The sequence below is a fragment of the Lepisosteus oculatus genome, chromosome 13 (assembly GCF_040954835.1).
Source record: "Lepisosteus oculatus isolate fLepOcu1 chromosome 13, fLepOcu1.hap2, whole genome shotgun sequence".
NCBI lineage: Eukaryota > Metazoa > Chordata > Actinopteri > Semionotiformes > Lepisosteidae > Lepisosteus > Lepisosteus oculatus.
The window spans coordinates 17,929,995-17,948,642 of NC_090708.1; the positions used below are offsets into that span (position 1 = coordinate 17,929,995).

At 42.6% G+C, this 18,648-nt stretch overlaps 1 protein-coding gene across 1 annotated transcript; it reads right to left on the reverse strand.

The window, feature by feature from the left end:
* Positions 1 to 2,907: 2,907 nt before the first annotated feature.
* Positions 2,908 to 13,814, reverse strand: LOC102690956 (major facilitator superfamily domain-containing protein 8-like). Its single transcript, XM_006637854.3, has 12 exons — positions 13,243 to 13,814; positions 12,041 to 12,226; positions 9,946 to 10,008; positions 9,238 to 9,357; positions 7,432 to 7,511; positions 6,555 to 6,855; positions 6,188 to 6,261; positions 5,672 to 5,885; positions 5,268 to 5,390; positions 4,353 to 4,483; positions 4,069 to 4,190; positions 2,908 to 3,703 (listed from the first exon to the last, which is right to left on the reverse strand). The coding sequence occupies exons 1-11, from the start codon at positions 13,316 to 13,318 to the stop codon at positions 4,107 to 4,109; spliced, it is 1,452 nt and encodes a 483-aa protein (XP_006637917.2). The 5' UTR covers positions 13,319 to 13,814; the 3' UTR covers positions 2,908 to 3,703; positions 4,069 to 4,106.
* Between the last annotated feature and the right edge of the window lie 4,834 nt (positions 13,815 to 18,648).

Genomic DNA, 18,648 nt, shown 5'->3' on the forward strand with positions numbered 1-18,648 from the left:
TAGAACGTCTCTCACAGAGCCTTGTCGGAGATGAGGAGGAGAGGGAGGGTCTTGAGTTGTTTGATCTCTGGCATCTTGTCATTTTCTCTCAAGACACCTGCATTTCAGGGATATGAGGGGGCACAAATATTCCATAGATAACCTTCAAACTCAGAAGGCAGGTGGCATTCTCTCTCAGGAGGGGTCCCAGGTGGGAGACTCTCTCGTTGTTGCAGTCAGCAACAGGATGATTTTTTTTAGTGTGTTTAGTCCACTCTCACCAATCTCTGCACCAGGATGACTTACCTTTGGTGACATTGAAATTTAAAAAATATATTTGAGTGGAAAAACAGTTAAAACAAAAACCCATATTTGTGATGACAATCACAGGACTGAACCCAGAACATTTCAGCTACGTCCTCCTTTTGATTAGACGAGAGTCCCTAAATTGAGGGCAAATGCTCACAAATCACAGGACTGCTGGCCACATGACCTATTATTGTAAAATGGGAACCCAATTGGTTTAAAAGACATTTCTCTGCATTACACATTCTTTTCAATTAACATACACCACAGCTGGTGATTTTCTGGGCATTGCAACAGCACAGAATTGGCCAACCCTGACCTGATAGAGCCACAGTCCAACAATTATGAGCAATCATGATTCTCCTAAATCAGAAACTGTCAGTTTTGCTTCTAGACTGTTGCAAGGTTTTAGTATTTTCATTTCAAATGATCTCTAATCTAATTGCCCAAGTGGTCAAGATGAAATTGTGCAAAATATTTTTACATTTACATTTATACTTATAAATATTAAATACACAAATTGTGAGTAAATTGGTGAGTTAACCTAGCTAAACTAGTTAAACTAGGGTTTGCTGGAACCAGAGTGGGCATAATAGTAAAAATGTCAGATATCAACAATTAGTGCAAGTTTAAAAGTAATGATAAGCATACATTAATGACAGTTCAACATCAGAAGACCCAAAGAGAAACTCATGACAGCACAATCCAGAAAGGTTTCTCATTACAGGTTGTACAGTGCACCACAGTCAGATACCTTGAGAACAGAACCTCCAGTCCTTTTAAAAATGGGGAAGATTGTCATTACTTTTAAAGCAGAATGAGCAATATGTTCTTGATAAACATCTTGTTCGGGAAACTGACGTAAAAAGGAGAAAGTAGTCTTCAATAGACAATGCTTTGTCATTGGATTTTTAAGCAAAAACACCCCCCTCCCATATGTAATCAACATCACTCTACTTAACATTCTATATTTAGCCAAGATCTCTGGCACATGATTTATTCAAGGCTGTGGAATTTGACAGAGTACCAATAATCTGTGAAATGCCAGGTCTGTGTACAGCCGGGGAAAACACTATGGGTAAATATTAATAACCTGATTATCTGTGTGCATCAGTATTTCTCAGGGGTGTTATAGTTATTGATCTTATCGCACCACTATAACATTACAGTGGAATGCTCACACTTTATGAAGCAATTCTTATTATTTCCTCATCACTCAAGCTGTGAAACAGGCAGTTTCCCAGACTCCACTGAGTTGATGGGCTCTCCACGGAAAGACCACCCACAGTGGAGAAACACAGGCCAGGGCATGTCTCTCTATTTTAGGATTGAGGTGCAGCTGACTCAAGGTGGAGGCTGGGGACAGTGATGGCAGATCAACACCAGTTGACGCACTGACAGGAATCAAGGCAGACAAGATCACATTCATCTACGGCAGTCTATGATGGCGATACCCTTGTTTCAAATGTATTCCATTTTTGGGTGCAGAGCAGTCATGGCCCTGTGTTCCATACCCACACCCCAGCTGCCGAGCTCCACTTGGCTGACATCCCCTCTCGAAGGAGGCAGGGAAAGCTGCTAACTTTGCAGAGAATTTATAGCAAAGTATGAAACATAATTGACATTGTGTGTCCCAGCAATCAGTGGGCGCAAGGCAGGGTATGCCCTGGTTGGGATGCCAGTCCATCACACGCATTCATGCACACATCCACACACCCAGGGCCAGTTTTCCCAGAAGTCAATTAACCTACCTGTATGTTTTTGGACGGTGGAAGGAAACCGGGACACCTGGAGGAAACCCAACTGCTCACGGTGACAACATACAAAAACTCCACACAGACAGCATCCCAGATCCAGAATGGAACCCAGGACTTCAGCACTGTGAGAGAGCAATGCTAACCAAAGTGCCACCCTTTCATAATTACAGCTCGTTAAAAATAATCCAACCACCCCAATTAATTTTCACAGGGTTTCAGCCACAGCTTGAGGAAACGAAAAACACTTTGCAACCAGCTTGTCCGTGTGAGAAAAGTCCAGTCTGTGGGGTAACAGCTCCCCCACTTGGCCAGAAGAGAGAAGCACAGTCTAAAAGTCAATCGTTTCAATGGGAACTAAAGCAGCAAACAAAAAATGCTTACTTTATACTTACTGTTGCTACCCAATGAACTAGAAAGGTTTCTTGTGGTAATTGCAAAAAGTAGAAAAAAATGTAACAATATAAACATTTAACACTTTTTGACAAACTTTATGAGAACAGTGGTAAGTGCTCTTCTGCATCTCCTGTTCCTGGTATTCTGGAAGCTAGCTGGGTGCCGTAACTGAACACTGCATTGCACCGATTATAATAAATAATTATATATAGTTACAGTAATTCCACAAGTGTATGTTTACATTATTTATATACTACAGCAGAAATACAGAGGTATTGTTCAAATGTAGGCCACAAGAATGACATACAGTAGCACCACTAGCAAGAGATAGCAAGGTTTTCTGTAATATATTCTGCAACATAAATGTAGTACACTGCAGTGGAAAACAGACAGACTGAGGGGGGTAGCATGTGATGCGTTAACAGTTTTCTTCCCGTTTGGACCCCTAATGCTTAGCTTCAACCAACATGAAAACAGTTTAATATTTTATTGACAATATATTTTCCACAGGAAATATACGGAGTTTAATTACATTCATTGTGCATCAATACAGACTACCCCACCAGGAGACTCAAACACTGTGCTGAGATTCTGTGCTTGCACTCCATACTGACACTGAAACTGTATATTAAAACTCCATATTATGTCTCTATAGCTCTGATGGACAGCAAAACCGCAATCCCAGCAGGTCTATGGCTCAGTTGTTAAAGACGTCTTTGCTTTCTGTGCTCTTGTGTTACGGAGGTTTTGCTTGAGCAATTTAGAGTAAAAGAAAACCTACAGAACTGAATTCTCAGAATGGGAGTTGATCACCACTGCGGCTCTGGAGAGTGGCTCAGCTTTGTGGAACACTGGACTTGTAGGCCAAAAAGTGATGAAATCCTCTGAATCTTTCTAAACGCAAATAAATTCATCCTTTCAAAGTGGAAAGACACCGGCTGTATCCAGTTCTACCTTTAAAATCAGCAGCAACTTTAAAAAGCAGAGAATTTTAAATAGGCCAAATTCTTGAGCCCTGAGACAGGGATCACGTGGACTGTGAAGTAAAATGCTAGTGGATCAAAATTGTGTAATTGTGTAATTCAGTGTATAGAAGGACCTGTAATGTTAGTGTTATGAGGTGAAAACAGGGATGCAGGATGCTCAGTCTGGAAAAGTATCCCAGTACACTAAGGTAGTACTCCAGCCCTGCCTTGTCCCAGTGCTATCCTGAAGAAGACCTCTTCCAGCCAGCAGTCCACAGGGTGGGCAGTGGATCCACCAGACACCTGTGTTAATCATTCGAGAAACACAGCAGTTAGACTGGAAGACAGAGCTTAGTGTGGGGTTCAATCTGACCCAGACACTAAGGTGCAGGGATCAGACTGACCCTGAATCGGAGGCAAAATAAACAACGTAAAATAGCTTTAGACTGGAGAATACAGACTGTTGAAACTGGTTACAGACACAAGGCTTCCACATTGTATGATTTTTGGCAGAGAGCACAACTAAAGAAAAAGCACATGAAGGAAAAAATTAAAGATAGGATAAAACAAGGTACAGAAATATAAGGCTACTAATAATTATGATTTAATACCATTAGCAATTATTTCAGTGTAAACCATCATGAAAAGCATAAAGTCCCACCCCTCACCTTCCACTGCTCATCTCCTTGGAGACCACAAGCAGCCCCTACCCACAGTCCTCTTGGACATCAGTATGGTTTATGATGACAGTGGGCTCCACTAATTGATCATAGGAGAACACCATCATCACCTAAACAAATATGCAAACTGCCATTAGTACAACACACATTTACCCCTATTGAGACAAACAAACACTCTGCCATTGAGTGCCACTACTGAGTCAGCCTCTACTACAACAGTGGGCATGCAGTAACAACAGCATGCACGCAAGTCGGAGGTCAGGTGTACTCACAGTAAGCATGAGGAGCAGGGCCATCATGACTCCCAGCATAATGTACAGGTTCCCTGTCAGCCCTCCTGCCCACAGTGGCCCCAGGATTGTCGCCAGTCCCCCGACAGAGCGCCGCAGCCCCTGACTGAAGCCTGCCAGCCAGACCAAGAGCAAAGCGAGACTCACTGCAGAGGGAGCACTTCACAACATACAGATACTGCACCACACAGGAGACTACCCCCATCAGTTATAAACTAAACAAGGAAAAGAACTGAATAACTGCCGAGAAACACAGTTAAAAGGAAAGTGATCTTATAATGGCTTAATCTCAACACTTGATGTGATCTATTGTTCAAAGTGCAGCAAAGTTTTTGACTGCCCTTATAAGTGGCTTAGGCTGTCTTGCCAAGGAAGCAGTCCAGACCTGATCATTGTGCCTGCATGAGCCCAAAACATGGAGAACCCCATCGTTATCTGTATCTGCATTGCTTATCCGTGAGGATGCCTAAAATGTTAATGCACATGCTAGCCTAGATCTTGGGCTAGGGTGAGAAAAATCATTGAAGTCAACCAGTGTTACAATTACATTTCAGTTGGCTTTACTAGAATGATGAGAGGACTGCATTGTGCTTACTTTGTCATTTAAACGCTAGTACCATTGTTAGACCTAAGGGCAACACCATTCCCACCCATGTTAAACGTTAAGTACAACATGGCATACTAGCAGTCTTTTCAACTCAACTTAAAATGTAGCTGTAACATTAGTGGAATCCTAACTGTAGTGTAAGTTTAACCCTACATCTAGCTCAACTTCACTGGATTCCAAAGTTTAGCTCAATCAGAGTACCAGTCTTAAAGAAGTCAGAGATAACATGAACACCACAACCACCTGGAACAATAACTGTAGTACAGTTAAACACAAACACTGATACACACCCTGAGTTTTCTCTGCCGTCACTTTGGAGAACAGAGAAACCTGAGAGACTGCCACAAATGGGAGCCCCAGAACCTGAAGGAACACCCCGATAACGAACTCTGTCAGCTGCCAGGGTAATCCGCCTGTGAGAGATAAAGAGAGAGGGCAGAGTGAGTGATGAAGCAATTAGTCAAGCATATCTCAATACGTTCAATTGAGCCTGTGTATAACCTATCATCTCCAAAGGCAACTGAGGCTGCCCCTTGAGGGAATCTGAATGAATCTCAGAGTTTTAAAGCATCTTAGTCTTTGAGCCTGAGTTTGTCTTAATATCTCTTGGTGTGCCTTAATCCATAATGTATATGGAGATACCACATTATATACATCTCGGTACCCCCTCAGTGGAACTGGCAGGCACCCTCACCCTGTGGGTTTGCGAGGAAGATGAGGCACCAGACGCAGGACACGTTGGAGATGATGAGCCCCACAGCGAGGACCACGCGGTCCGTGCAGCGCCGGCTCAGCCAGCGCACGAAGAAGAACCCAGCGATGACCTCCACACCACACAGGCAGTACATAATGCTATTCTCCAGCTCCCCAAAGTTAAAGTATTTCTGGGTCAGCGGGGTCACCATAGTCTGGGGAAAGAGAAAGAGAAAGGATGGTGAAGGCAGATGGATAACAGCATGTACATGTTTAAACTTTGCATCAAAGACCAACTTTATCACCTCCTCCCTTTTAAAATAACATGACTGCATAACATTTTAAACATTTTGTTCATATAACATGGCATAGTCAGTCATAGTCTGAAATAACAACAGATTAGGCTATTTACAGAGCACATCAGCAAGTCAGTTAATCAAGACAGAGACAGCTCACTCTGCTCTGCACTGGGAGTCTATCCTGTACACTCAGCGGCTCCTGCAGCAATCCCTCATACCTCCAGTGCAGTCTGGTTGAAGAGAGTGATGAACTGAGCTGTGAGAAGCACCACCACTTCCTCCCGCAGGTACTCTGGAGCACAGATCACAGTGTCACTCGCAGAGCAGCGTGTACACACACAGATACACACAGCGTGTCAGAAATAGACGGGGTCTACACGTGCACATACACCGCAACAAGACGCACAGGTACAGCATAAAATTACATGATCCAAGACAGACGCAGTTAATAGTACTGAGAGCGATTGTACCACAGGGGCAATGAGACAGCAAGGATGGGTTATGGTAAAATGTGCAAGCAAGCACTACGAGAGAGAGGGTACACGCCCGATCAGGAAGCTGAGAGTAGGGGACACAGACACTCACCTTTGCTGGCGCTGAAACGGTGGAAGGGGTTGGTGAGTGTGGATGGAGGAGGGGAGGGTGGGGGTGAGGGGGGGCTCACGGTGCCATTGGGGAGGACATGATTGTGTGCGACACCCACAGAGCTGGGCACACCAGGGCCAACACTGCCGTACGATGGCTCAGGGGTCACTGGAGGCACTAGGAGCTTCTCCTCTTCCTTCTCAGCATCCCCCTGGGGCTGCGATGCCCCCTGTGGAGGGATGTCCCAGTACAGGAATAGGACCACCAGCTGCAGCAGCACCCACAGGAAACACATGAACAGCTGGAGAGAACCAGAGGCACAGTCACTTCCCGCCCATCCTAAAGATGGTTGTCACAGGCTAGCGGGCCTAAACGTGACACTTCCGAGGTCACAGAGGGCACTATATGAGCACACTGCAGTTTTGGACTTGACAGCCTGTATGTGGAGTGTTTACAATAGTCACACACAAGTGTGCCTTCCTCATGGTAACAACACATTTACTTTCTAGTTGGTTCCTCCATAGTTATTACATTATCCAATATCACAGTTATTCAAATACGCCAATTAACTTTACAAGCACCTTGTATCATCACTAAAATACGAGATACCTAAGCAGACTTAACATGTGAGGCCAGAGGTAAAGATTGGCTCTTATTTCTAAAGAAGGCTTTTCTAAAGAAGGCTCCACAGCTGAAACATTGTGTTTTCTTTCTTCTTTTTCTGGAATAAACCTATCACTTGTTTCTTTGTAGCCTACGCATGCTGACGCAGCTACCCACCTGAAGATTTAATTTAGTTAAATTTTTTTTAAAAAGAGCACCATGCAAAAATGCTGGCACTGCTCCAGTTTAGTCAGTTTAAGTTCTCTCCACTTACCCCTGGCGATGTGTACTTATTCACAATGAATGGTCCCAGGTGGAAGTCGCACAATCTCAAGAACAGGTTGAAGGCCGGGCCTGTAGGTGTCAGAGAAAGTCAGAGATAAGCAAGTAGTTTTAAATGACCATGTACGCGTTTATGAGCTACTCCTTCCATAGCAATTCACACTATACTGCCACAGTTCGATACCTATACCTGGGTTAGAAAACATTCCCGGAATCATGTCCAGTTCCCAGCATTTTGTTCCTCATTTCCTTTCTGTTCTGCATTTCTATGTTCTATTTACAAAAACATTACCAGTTTCTTGCCCCTTGAACAATTGGCATCAATCCCTGATCAGCACAGGCAGACAGGTGGGTGTTGGAGGTGTGCTAGCACAGAGATCTTTGGCTCTGGACACATTGCAAGAAGCACTACACCATAAAGAGCTAGCATTGCATGGAAGAGGGGTGAATCTCTCACTGATACCTTGGGTATCTTACACACTGGTATCTCAGGCCACTGCTAATGGGGTCCAGTAAACCATGTGTTAATACCCACTTGGGAATTCCAGTCACTGGTAAGTAATGGCAGAGCTAAGGACGAAATTCCTGGAGAGCCTGGCGTCTTCTTGTTTTTATTCGATCCAAGGTTTCAGTTACCTGTGCAGCTAACGAAGTAGAACAAATAACACTTATACTTTAAATGAAGTTTCTAGTTGTTTTATAAGAACATTTTCTGTAATCCACTAAACCTTATTAAAGGTTGATCACAAATCACTTTCTTTATTAATTAATAACTTCCAAGTTTAACCGCTATAAAAAAAAAAGATTGCTTAGAATGATCTAGGACACTAACTGGACTGGGAATTACTAGAATAAGGGCTGGAAACCTCTGCATTAGGCCCACCAAAAACTGCATTTGATACCTCTAGCCTAAATTATAGGGAAGAACCATAACTTTAAGAAAGCAAGATCAGTGTTTGAGCCCCTTCGGAGACTTTTTTTATATACAATGCATTGAGCACCTTTACAAGAGTACAGCCACTTATTCAGTTTCTGGGAGGATTTGGGCATAACAATTTGGTTTACAACCCAACACCCAAACTGTGACTGACTTAGAAATAACACACTGCACCAGAAACCCCTTTCTTCCTCCTTTGGGTTCTGTACAGTAATCCTTTCAGACCTGGGATTCAATGGGCAGGAAATGTTATGGTTATGGCTTTGTGTCAGAAGATCACTATCCAACAGTGATTCATTGAGCAGGTTAGTGGACCTTCCTGTTGCCTTTCCTGTGGAAATCTGTTGCCTTACTGTAAGACAGCTGTGTAGAAGTACCTGTTGACAATTCTCTTCATAAAAACATCTACAAGTCAATTATTTTTGTATTATTAATCATTGACAAAATGCACCTTGCCATCTCCCACTCATAAAAACTGAAGGAACATGATGGTTTGTAGAGTTCAAATCGCATGTGGACAAACTAGTGAGCATAGTCATCTACTGCAATATCATGTAAAATTCAGTTTTAACATTGCAATCGGCAAAACATGACTGTAAGCTAAGGCTTAGATCTTAACATTTTTAAGCAATTGTAATATTTTTTAAAACACTTTTGCCTCTTTACCCACAGTTATGAAGATGTTTTTTTAAAAGAGACCCTTATAATCTGTTAAGAGTAGGACATGTAGCACTACTTCACAGAGCTTACAGTTTTAAAGAAGTTACAGTCCATTATTGTAATTCAGTAACCTTATCAGTTCCGATATTGTTTATATCTCCTGCTGAACAAAGCTCCTACTGAACACAATGGCGAACTGACCAATCAGGAGTCCAGCCTGCCGGCAGGCCATCACAGCTGCAAACACAGTGGCACGGTCCTCCGGCAGCGTGCTCCGCGTCAGGTAGCCAAAGATCGAGGCGCCTGCACCCGTCCCGATACCTAAACAAAAAGCACAATTAAACTCTCATGTCTCTGCTTCAACACCCAGCCACAGCCCTCCTCAGTACATCCAGACCTGGCAGCTCACTCACTGCCCTCTCTGATCTCAGTTTAAGAACTCCAGCACTCATCCCCCCACCTAACTTAAATCACTAGTCTCTCCGGAAACATCCCTTCTCCCGTTATTAATTGATTTATTCTGGTCTACATTATTCTTGCCATTATTTTCCAGGTCACAACTTATTAATGCTAAATTAGTAGCCAGACGTCATACATCTTTGGGCACACCACTAGCCACAAGAGGACAAGGGCACAGCATGACATATTAGCTTAACTGTACCACACAGACAGAGAGCCCAGGCTATACTGCATGATGGAGTTTATACACATCACAGGGGTTTGACAGGGTGTTACTGTTCCTAGGAAATAGGCCTTTGCACAGAGCCCATCTCAAAACTGACAGTACTGTAAAGTCATCTCTGAACTCAGTGTACACCTCTGGGCTCAGAACAGACAGCATAAGGAAAAAGAGTGTGTGTGACTAATCTTCTTAGTACACTCTGTGTGGAGATGAGTTTAACCCCTTACCTGCCACAAGCCTGCTGGACAATAGCAGCCATTTTGAGTAGCCCATAAAGTACATGATGTTTCCTGGGGGAGAGAGGGGGGTGGGAAGAAGAGAGTGTCAGAGTTGCAGCTGTTTTGACCTTTCCCAAATGCAGCAGGGAATGAGCAGGTCAGTTTGGCCCAGTCAGCCAGAGCAGATTTCTGCAATTTGAATTCCCCAAACTTAAAACTTAAGGACTGAATGTGAATATCTGCATTTAAACAAAAAGACCATGAAGGGAAACCAAATGGGGAAAAAAAAAATTGTAAGATACTAAGTAACACCCTACATTCCTTGCCTTAGCTAATGGATATTATTTTAACAGTGCAATAACCTTGAGAAAATGCTGCATCCAATCAGTTACGAGTATAAAAAAATAAAAGTAACAGAACAATTACTATTAAATGTTATAACAATGAATGTGACTTTGCTTTATTATTTTATAATAAAACAGAACAAACATCTGATTAACATCCGAGACAGAACATTTTGAACATGATCACCATAAGACTGTATGCATTATGTACCTGGACTTGGAAAGGCAAACTCAAATCTGCTGGATAGAATCTCTCTAAAGACAAGAGCTTTCCCACAACCTGATTATAAACACATTCGTGGAAACAACGCTGAGATTAAAAACAAGATTCAGTCACTTAAGTGCACTTAGGTACTAACTCAGCAGAACTGTGACCTCCAGTTGCCCTGAATCAGTGCTGATCTACAGATGCAGCCATTCAGAACATGCGTCAGAACTCATGGCTGCAGTTGTGGTGCGTTATATGTTAGTAGCTTCATTTGATCTGTTGTAGTACTTCTTAATATTCCATATTAAGTGGGTTTAAATACAAAATCATGTAACTAAAAGGACATTTTGGTAGCTGAAAATAAATAAAAAATAACTCAAGTACAATAAACATCTTAATTTACTAATATAAATATTTATGCAGGTAGTAGTAGCTGAACACTTTTTAGTTTAGGTCTTTTTATTTTAGCTGGTTTTCCAGCAGCGATCCATTTTGTGGCCGCCGAGAAATGGTGGCAGGAGGCTGCAAACTTCTGCACTCAAGTTGGTTTGTCAAATCGCAACACACCCAGCTTTCTTGAAACTTCTTTTTGCCTGCAACAATCTTGGGATCACTGTCTATGCTGTGTGTCCACCACTCAAAATATGAAATACTGGCTACACCACTGCTCCAATGTCAGATAATGGGTCTGACGTTATTTTAACATGTAAGCAAACCTGAATAGCACACATCGTGACCAGAAAAGACTATACAGTAAACTGTATATATCTGGGTAACTGACTTACCTTACTTTGTGAAACAGGCACACAGCAGCTGTACACTACATAGGTCCGTCCATGATATTGTTACTTTTATTATTTATATTTAACAGTGATATATAAAATTAATAAAAACATCAATATAGTATACACAATTTTTATTATATTATTAGAGAAAGTCTATTACCCCAATTTGTTACAAGTACAACTTATGCATTGGCTGGGAATCAAAACTGTCTCTGCCTCCCATATGGTAGAATGTAGGAGAATTCTTCCATTGAACTTCCAATGCATCATACCAATTGGACTAGCTAAAGAAAAAACTACACGCGTTTCATTTTCCATTACACTGAAAAGAAACATTAAAAGTAATATATAAATATATCTAAACAACAAATTACCTGCAGAGGAATTGAAACCAAATTACACCAAAATGTTTCAAAATGAAAGAAGGGGGTAGAACTAAGAAAAAACAGTTCCTTTCATTTCTTCTCCAAGATACTCGACCAACATGGTCGGCATGAGAACACTGTAGCCTTTGCCAGGACCGTTTCCAGAAAGCTCCATACAAATCAACAAATAATTGGCTGAAGTGTATATTCCACACTCATGCACCACTTTTTTAGGAAGTTCCAGTCATATGAATGGTTTTGCTGCTCACTTTGGAAACCTTGAGATAGAAGGAACAAGGGATCTGTTCTTGTTTGGAACAGATCCCTTGTTCTTCCTTTACACAGTACTGGGGGGGGGGAGTTGGGGGATTTCTAATACTTGACCAGGACAGAAGGGCTCACCAGCAATCTCGAAGAGGTTGGCGAAGAGGATGATGGCTTTGGTGCGGCGCGTGCGGTCTGACCAGTGCCCGAACAGCGGCCCGGACAGCAGTCCGGTCAGGCTGAACGCAGACAGGCCCAAACCCAGGAAATAGGGCTCTGCTCCCAGCGTCTGCAGGTACCGCCAGATAGTGGGCAGGATCACCGCTGGACACGGAGAGGAAAAGGGCCAGTGGGGACACAGGGAGGAGAAGACCATGAGAAGAAAAGGTTGAAAACGGTACACAGTATATGCCTGTTCCACACCAGTTTCTCAATGAAGATGAATCACCACTTTAAGAAACTGATGACAGCAACAGATCTGGCTTCAGGAACTGGGCAATGAGAAATAAAGCACAGAAACCAATCAAAACAGTCCTGATTAGCAGAACTGAAACAAATGCATTATTTTCCACATACTTGACGTAATGTGGATCAGACGTCTGTGAATGGAGACGTGGTCTTTTGTGAAACTGATGGAGACACGAGCTGTTTAATCATTGCTACTGTAACTGTACCTGGCTGTTTACTGCACTACTGTTACAGGAAAGGGTACCCCCCTCAAAACCACACCACCAACAGAAATAAAAAATTAAGGAACCTCTGTGCTGAATCAGCACAACCCAACTTCCCTCACGACCCCAGCTTCTGTTGGTTAAGCGCCTGCCTGATTATAAGGTAAAGCAAGCCAGCCTGCTAGATAGGCAAGCAAACACTCCCCACACAAATACTCTTCACTTCCACAAGGACAAACGGCGACACTCCCTCGCATTCTTCTCTCACAGCCCGGTTTGTGTCTCGGCATAAGCAACCTCTACTAAAGAGTAATATTAAACAACCCTTTTAATATCGCTGCTTTATTCCCCGCTAAACGAATACATAGATATTAATGTTTGAATACGAATCGTGAAGTTCACGCCTGAAAATGCAGCAATGCTGCGAATACCCAACTCGCGTTTAATCCAAGGAGAAGAGGCACTTGGTGCAGAGAATCAACCCGCTCTGGACATCAGTCACATCGGACGTTAGTTAAACCCCCATGACAACAGTACGGACTAAGTTCGGGTTATTGTATTAATGAAGGGCCCATCTGGCTAGTGATTACAGTGAAAGGCCAGCGTTAAAATGAAAAACTAAGTTCGATCCAATACAAACCCACACTATTAAAAAATAATTTCGCTCACCGTATTCAATGCCACTCAAAAGGAAGATGAGCCCGATAGTGAAAAAGGTCAGTTTCTTCTTCTTCTGGTAGTCCATCCTGCCGCCCTAATTTTTAATCTCTATTTTTATTTAGTTTAAACTTAAACCTATGTCGTCAGGATGGACAGGGAAGAAGAGCACTTTCCTCCCGTCCAGCCGGTTTAATAATGAAAGAGGCGTTGCGACCAATTACAACCCATGGGTCTATAGTGAGAAACGAGTCCATCCCTCACAGCACTACCTGCGCTCAGGCTCAGCTGCTGTCCTACCACGGTGCTGGGGAAAACACAAAAAGCCATAGACCTGACCTGGCGAAACAGGTAAACTCTTCTTCTTAATCGTTTTACTCGTTTCGCCTTAGAGCTGGAGCCGTATCTCCGCCCACTCCTCTATCGTGGTAAATTCTTCAACGAACATAATCTTCTTATTTTAATCCATAACACATAAAAATCTTGCCTAAATCATTATAGCAGATCTTTTCTACCGTGAGTATGAGTCTGACCGAATGTGAATAATATACCATTTGCACTATACGGAACGGATTACTTCATAGCCACTTCCGGTTCAGGGACAATCCTATGAACAGATAATGTGAGTCGTCTGCATGTCTAGTGTCGAGTATGGACGTGCACTGTGCAAATTCAAAATATAAAATGCACACTGAATACAGGTTGGATGTAAAAGAATCACTACTGTATTTCCATTTTTATCTGGTGTGTTGCATTTCATTTGCATTTGTGGTCAATTTGTTTGATCGCACTAATAGATTATTATGTGTTTTCAATTATCACTAACTAGCTTTTCTCTTCTATTATGAACCAGATTTGAGGGTGATTCACTGAAATGAACACACCACTGTATAAAAGTCCATAATTTCAGATGCATAGCCATCCTTTAAGAAATCATTGTGTGTCTCTGAGAAGGAATGAGATGAGGCAGATTTATGATTTTCAACCACCTGCAAAGTGACATAAGTATTAGAATGGACTGGCCAGCCCTGATCCTGGAGAGAACCAATATAGCAGGGTTTATATATCATCCCTCGATCTCATCATCTCTCAAAGTCACCAGTTTTTACACATGTGGAACGATTGCTTAATTAAGCACTGAAGTGAGTGATTTTTTAATTAAGTAGTTAGGAGATTATTTGGAATTAACATTACAAATACGTCACTCAAGGTCAATACCAAACCACTGAAGAACCACAGATTAATTAAAGCAGGTCTTCTTTACTCAATGAATGTCTATCTATATACTATATCTGCAGGGTTCTGTTCTGATGGTATAAAATTGGATGTCTATCCACAGTGTAAATGAGAAATGAATGCCAGATGGAATATGAAATAGATTTAACATGGAGATCCCCATCCTGCTTGACTGTGTTTCTTCACTGAAGCTGAAAGCCATAGCAGGCTGCAGTTGTTCTTGTGGGGCTCCAGCAGGGGAGAGCCAGGACACAGGCTGTATGGCAGCAGTAGGCCGTTTTGCTCCTGGCAGATCTGTGTGTCTACAGCTTCCAACACAGCTCTTGACTGCCTAAATCAGATCCTTATTGTCTTGATGGGACCAGCTTTACAACTTCCCCCAGCTCTCCATGGGCTACTCCTTTGAAAAGTAGGAAACTTGCAGGCACGCTTGTCCTCCAGGCCCAGGACTCCCTGCCTTGGAGCCTCTGTGTCCTGGACTACGGCTTTTCTGTTTCCCCGGAGAGGAGGGGTGGGTACTAAAGTGTTCATCCTCCTCGTAGTCCTGACTACCACCTGACACCCTGAATCCATTATTCAGCACAGCCCGCAGCTCTCAACTCCAGTTTCCTCCTGGACAGCAGCCCAGGGTCACAGCACTGCACCTCATTTTCTTACCTTGGCTGCAAAAGGACTAAGATATGTATATTGCTAATAATGCATACTATTTATGGTAGATGTCATCTACTACATTGCTGTCCAGTTGCATTCACTATATTCAATAATGGCTTAGGCTTAGTTTAATAAAGCCTAATGGTGTGTCGGAGTGCGTAGAAGAAGACCATGGGTGCAAGTTAGGATACACTCTGAACGAGATGCTAGTCTTACACAAACTGGGTGCAGTTTAGAGACCCCAGATTATTTAGACAGCATGTCTTTGCAATATGGGAGGAAATCAGAGCATCTAGAGCAAATCCTTGCAACCATTGGGAAATCAAGCAAAATAGAGAAATTACACCAAGCCAGAACCAAACCTGGAATCCTGCTGTGCTACCCTAATTGCTTTCACTTCCAGTCAAGTACCAGATCAAACTAAAACTGCTCCGGCTCATTCCGGACCTCTGGTAATGACCATCCTGTGACTTTTATTAACACTCTCACACAGGCCTCTCTGTCTTACAGGGGGACACACAGACGCTTGGTTTTATACTAAAACTCACAGCAAATTCAATTTACCTGAGCTGTGGTCTGTGCCCAGTTATCTGGACTGAAGCCAGGGTGGAGCTCCATGTCGCACAGCCCAGAGCTCTGCTTCCTGTGTGGCTTGTGCTCTCCTCCGGTCCTCATTGCTGTCGTCACAACTCATGTTCGGAGATCTCACCCAGGACAAACCACCTTCCGCATCCTGTGAATTCAAATCCTTTGCTGTTCTGCACGGCTTCTCAGCAGCATTAAAATGCTATGAGCATATTGAATTAAATGCATCTCCAATACTGTGTCTAAATTTTTTATAACCTCTTTGTTACACCAGCTATCTATACCGTGACTTTGCTGTCTTTCAATACTCCTGCCTGATCTGCTCAGTAAGTCCCAACAGACACAAATGCTGATCTAATGATGTGATTTACAGAAACTTGTGTCAGCAAAATGTGAATCAAGAAAGTGTGCTTTGACCTCATGCTCAGTTCATTTCATGTCAGAGGCAACTAGGAAAACCTACAGTATTGTGCCTCCAAGTTTAGAGTTAATATGAGCCCTGGCCAGCTGTGTGTAGTGTGTGTGTTGTGTGTAGTCTACAGTTTATATTTAACAGTTCACATGACCTGGAACTGTTTATATACCATGTGACTTTTTACAGTATGCTGTAAGTATAAAGCATGAAAGTGCAGTGAACTACTTAACCTGCATATCTCTTTATACTTGTTGTTTTTTTTGGAGATGAGGAGAGTTTGTCTAAAGTACATACACCTGTGCAAACAATTCACCCCATGGGAGTAACTGGCACGGTCTAGAAATGACATCTTGACACAAGAATTATCCACCACTTGATAATAAACTGACATTCATCCACTGCACGTGTTAATGACAATGTGAACTCAGAGGTCCATTCCTCAGCCTCACAGATGTGCTGCTCTGTCGAAGTGTCTTTGTGGGAGGGAAGAGGGCAGTAAGCTCGGTGAGTGCACAGCTGTGGGGGAGGGGAGCCCAGGGCCATCAGAAATCCATTTTGTCCTGAGCTGGTGTGTTGCCAACTGGTCTAGCCAGGGACAGCAGTAGCCGAGGAACTGCCACTAGAGGTCGTCCAAGGACCTCTAACAACTTGAAATAGTTTCACTTTGTGTGTTAAAGTATTACATTATAGGTCAAGGACTCGAGAGCATATTCTCACAAGATGGTAAATAGTGGTGTGCTGGTGTATAAGAAGGGTTTGTATGGTGTTCGTGTCAGTTAGAGTTAGGAAGTTGTTACAGGGAGACTGCACGTGAGATTAGTAGTAGAAAAGAGAGACTTTTCTATTCTTTCTGTATATAGACTTAATTAACACTGCAATAAAGCCTCCTGTACATTAACCCAATGGCCATTTTGGTGAGACATTCAGAGCCACACTACTGAATGGGGGTGTCAGGCACATGGTGCTTCTGGACAATACTCAGGATTTTTAGAAGCATAAGCCCCAGCATACATCCAGGTGGATGCTGCACATTAGTGGTGGTGGAGGGGAGTCCTCATTACCTGTAAAGCACTTTGAGTGGAGTATCCAAAAAAGCGCTATATAAGTGTAAGCAGGTTTGTTTTCAGTTACATTTGTTGCTCTTGACCAGTTGTTGGCTGCTGCTATTTTATTGGATCTGTAGCAACCCAATACAATACTGTTCACTATCTCCATTTACATTTTCTTTATTTAATATAGCGCCTTTTTTAACAAGCCTTTAGGTGTTTCAAATTGGACTGATGTATCCTCCCCTCCTACTGTGAATGCTCTCTTCTCTTAAAGTACCACAGCAATTCTTGACAGAGCACAGGAATTTTGTTATTAACTTCATTCAACTACCTAAAGGCAACACAGAACTAGGTCCTGCTATTATGTCTATATTCTACAGGTGATGTCTATGGCCTGCTGAAGTCCACAATGACACTCTGCTTTTTAATGTTGCCTCTCTTGTCTTTTATTGGACTTGCAACTGTTCTCAGGTTTTTAACATGCACTTCAAATCCTTCAAGGCAAGGTTTGAAGAACTGAACCACTTGTTGATCTGTGACAATTCTCAAAGTCACCACATGGTGGCACCCATCTCAGTAAACAGCACTTTGAGTATCCAGCTGATTTCGGAACCCTTTAAATCCTTTGCCTGTGAAGAAAATATTTAGGCGCGTCACGGGTTATCTTTCCAACCTAAATATATTTTTAGTTGCAAAATCAACATTAAAATAACAAATGGATTTAATTTAGTTCTGGCTACTTCATCTATTAATTCCCATTGCGGGGAATACATTTTTCCACCTTTTAACATGCATTTGCGACATGACCAGCTTGAAGGTTATTTTAAAAATAAGCATCACTTAATTTCTGGTCAATTTTAAATCCTGCCCCTGTCTCAAAGCATCATAATATGTGGTTATACTAATAATGTAATACTGCTGCAGTCCTCAGGCCTCTAGATCACACTCACACCCGGAGAAGGCTCCACAGCCAGTTTTCTTCCTTCTCTTTTCCGCATGGAATAAACCTATTACTTGTTCCTTCACATTATTATTAATGTCTTGCTTTATATAATTCTCTCTGCACCTTAACTGGAGCTGTTCCTATCTTGCTTCTTATGCAGAGCAAAGCTCATTGAGCACTTGATCAATCACTCGAGTCAGAACTTGCGCCACACTCACCTGGCCTGTTCAGGCTGTGGAGACAACTGAGGGCTGCGCAGGTGAGGGGAGGGACAGCTCTCAGCCCGAGAGAGACGTTTGGGAACAAGGAAACCGCAGTAGTGGTTTGAAGGTTAGAAGCAGCAGCCAGAGGCAAATCAGATCCCGGAAAGCTGAGTGTTTGACAGGATCTCTCGCTGCCTCCTGTCCTCTGGGCCACTTGCTGACCACTTGTCTTTGTCTTCAGGGTTTGTAATTTCACATTTTGAATTGATCTAAACAGCTGTGACAACCAGTGTAAAAGGTCCCTTCTTATTATAATAAATGTAAAATCAGCTTACA

Coding starts and splice junctions, on each gene's coding strand:
- LOC102690956 (XM_006637854.3), bottom strand. CDS start 13,318: ATGGACTACCAGAAGAAGAAGAAACTGACCTTTTTCACTATCGGGCTC. Junction 7,512..9,237: donor GCAGGCTGGACTCCTGATTG/GTCAGTTCGCCA, acceptor TGACACCTACAG/GCCCGGCCTTCAACCTGTTC. Junction 4,484..5,267: donor GACGGCAGAGAAAACTCAGG/GTGTGTATCAGT, acceptor TCTGGCTGGCAG/GCTTCAGTCAGGGGCTGCGG.